The 1,157-nt window shown below is 58.9% G+C and overlaps 1 protein-coding gene across 1 annotated transcript in view; it reads left to right on the top strand.

The window, feature by feature from the left end:
- Positions 1 to 1,157, top strand: part of LOC104491009 (protein NLRC5-like) — a gene marked incomplete at its 5' end in the record, with an annotated part of 29,160 nt that overhangs the window by 13,007 nt on the left and 14,996 nt on the right. Inside the window, one exon of the mRNA XM_010133364.1 lies at positions 735 to 818. Within this exon, the coding sequence (XP_010131666.1) occupies positions 735 to 818 (84 nt within the window). The remainder of the gene's footprint in view (positions 1 to 734; positions 819 to 1,157) is intronic.

The following is a 1,157-nucleotide window of genomic DNA, read 5'->3' as shown; positions in this document are numbered from 1 at the left end:
TGGCGTGGGTCAGCGTTGCCCGGGGTTTCCCAGACTGGCTGCGTGCTTGTCCGGGCTGTGCAGCAGCGGGACGGGTCAGTAACCGCGCTGGCCCTTCCCATTCGGGTTTTAAGACGGCTCGAGCCATCAGTAGGACAGCTTCCTCGGGATTTGCACTCCTGGCTGTTTGGAGGCATCTGTTGCTTCCTCTGAGCTCTGGATGGGAGCTTCCTGTGAGCTGGCTCAGGAGCTCGTGCATGAGGCAGATCTGCAGGGCACCAGCTTGTTTTAGACAGACTTCAGCGGCCGAGCGGGGTTTTAAGTCCGGGAAGTTTGGGTCTTCCCTTTGAAGGAAACAGCTTCCTCGGGATTTGCACTCCTGGCTGTTTGGAGGCATCTGTTGCTTCCTCTGAGCTCTGGATGGGAGCTTCCTGTGAGCTGGCTCAGGAGCTCGTGCATGAGGCAGATCTGCAGGGCACCAGCTTGTTTTAGACAGACTTCAGCGGCCGAGCGGGGTTTTAAGTCCGGGAAGTTTGGGTCTTCCCTTTGAAGGAAGAGGAATGTGGCTGGTGGGGTGTGGTTCGCCACCTCCTTTCTTTGCTGCATGAGGCAGATCTGCAGGGCACCAGCTTGTTTTAGACAGACTTCAGCGGCCGAGCGGGGTTTTAAGTCCGGGAAGTTTGGGTCTTCCCTTTGAAGGAAGAGGAATGTGGCTGCTGGGCTGTGGTCAGCCACTTCCTTCTTCTGCTTTTCAGTCTCTCCAGGAACCAGCTAGGAGATGAAGGCTTGAGGTGCCTCTTGGACCACCTGCAGCGAGTGCCCGTTACCTGTTCCCTCAAGTGAGTGCGAGGTGCCCTGGCATGAAGGTGTCGCGCCATCCCTCCTGGAGCTGGCTGTCGTGCTTCTTGCCCACCCCCGCCATAGGGGTGAGGTCTGAGTGAGCCATGAGCACCACTCGACCCCCACGCCAGGGTGACTCAGGGTCTGATCCAAAACCTGCTGCGGTACGTAAAAGCCTTTCTGTGGCAGCGGGAGGAGGTAACAAGGCCCAGAGCGGGGTGGTGTCCCAGCAGTTGACCCAGTCCCTGGAGGGACCAGTACGTTGCTTTCCTGAGTACGGCGTCCTCCTGGAGGAGGATGCTGTGAGCTCAGCCGTGCCCTGCGGCAGCCTCTCCCCT

Source organism: Buceros rhinoceros, unplaced genomic scaffold, assembly GCF_000710305.1.
Source record: "Buceros rhinoceros silvestris isolate BGI_N320 unplaced genomic scaffold, ASM71030v1 scaffold14983, whole genome shotgun sequence".
In the NCBI taxonomy this organism is placed as follows: domain Eukaryota; kingdom Metazoa; phylum Chordata; class Aves; order Bucerotiformes; family Bucerotidae; genus Buceros; species Buceros rhinoceros.
Note: the sequence above shows the minus strand (reverse complement) of the source record. Positions and strands in the feature narration are given on the sequence as shown.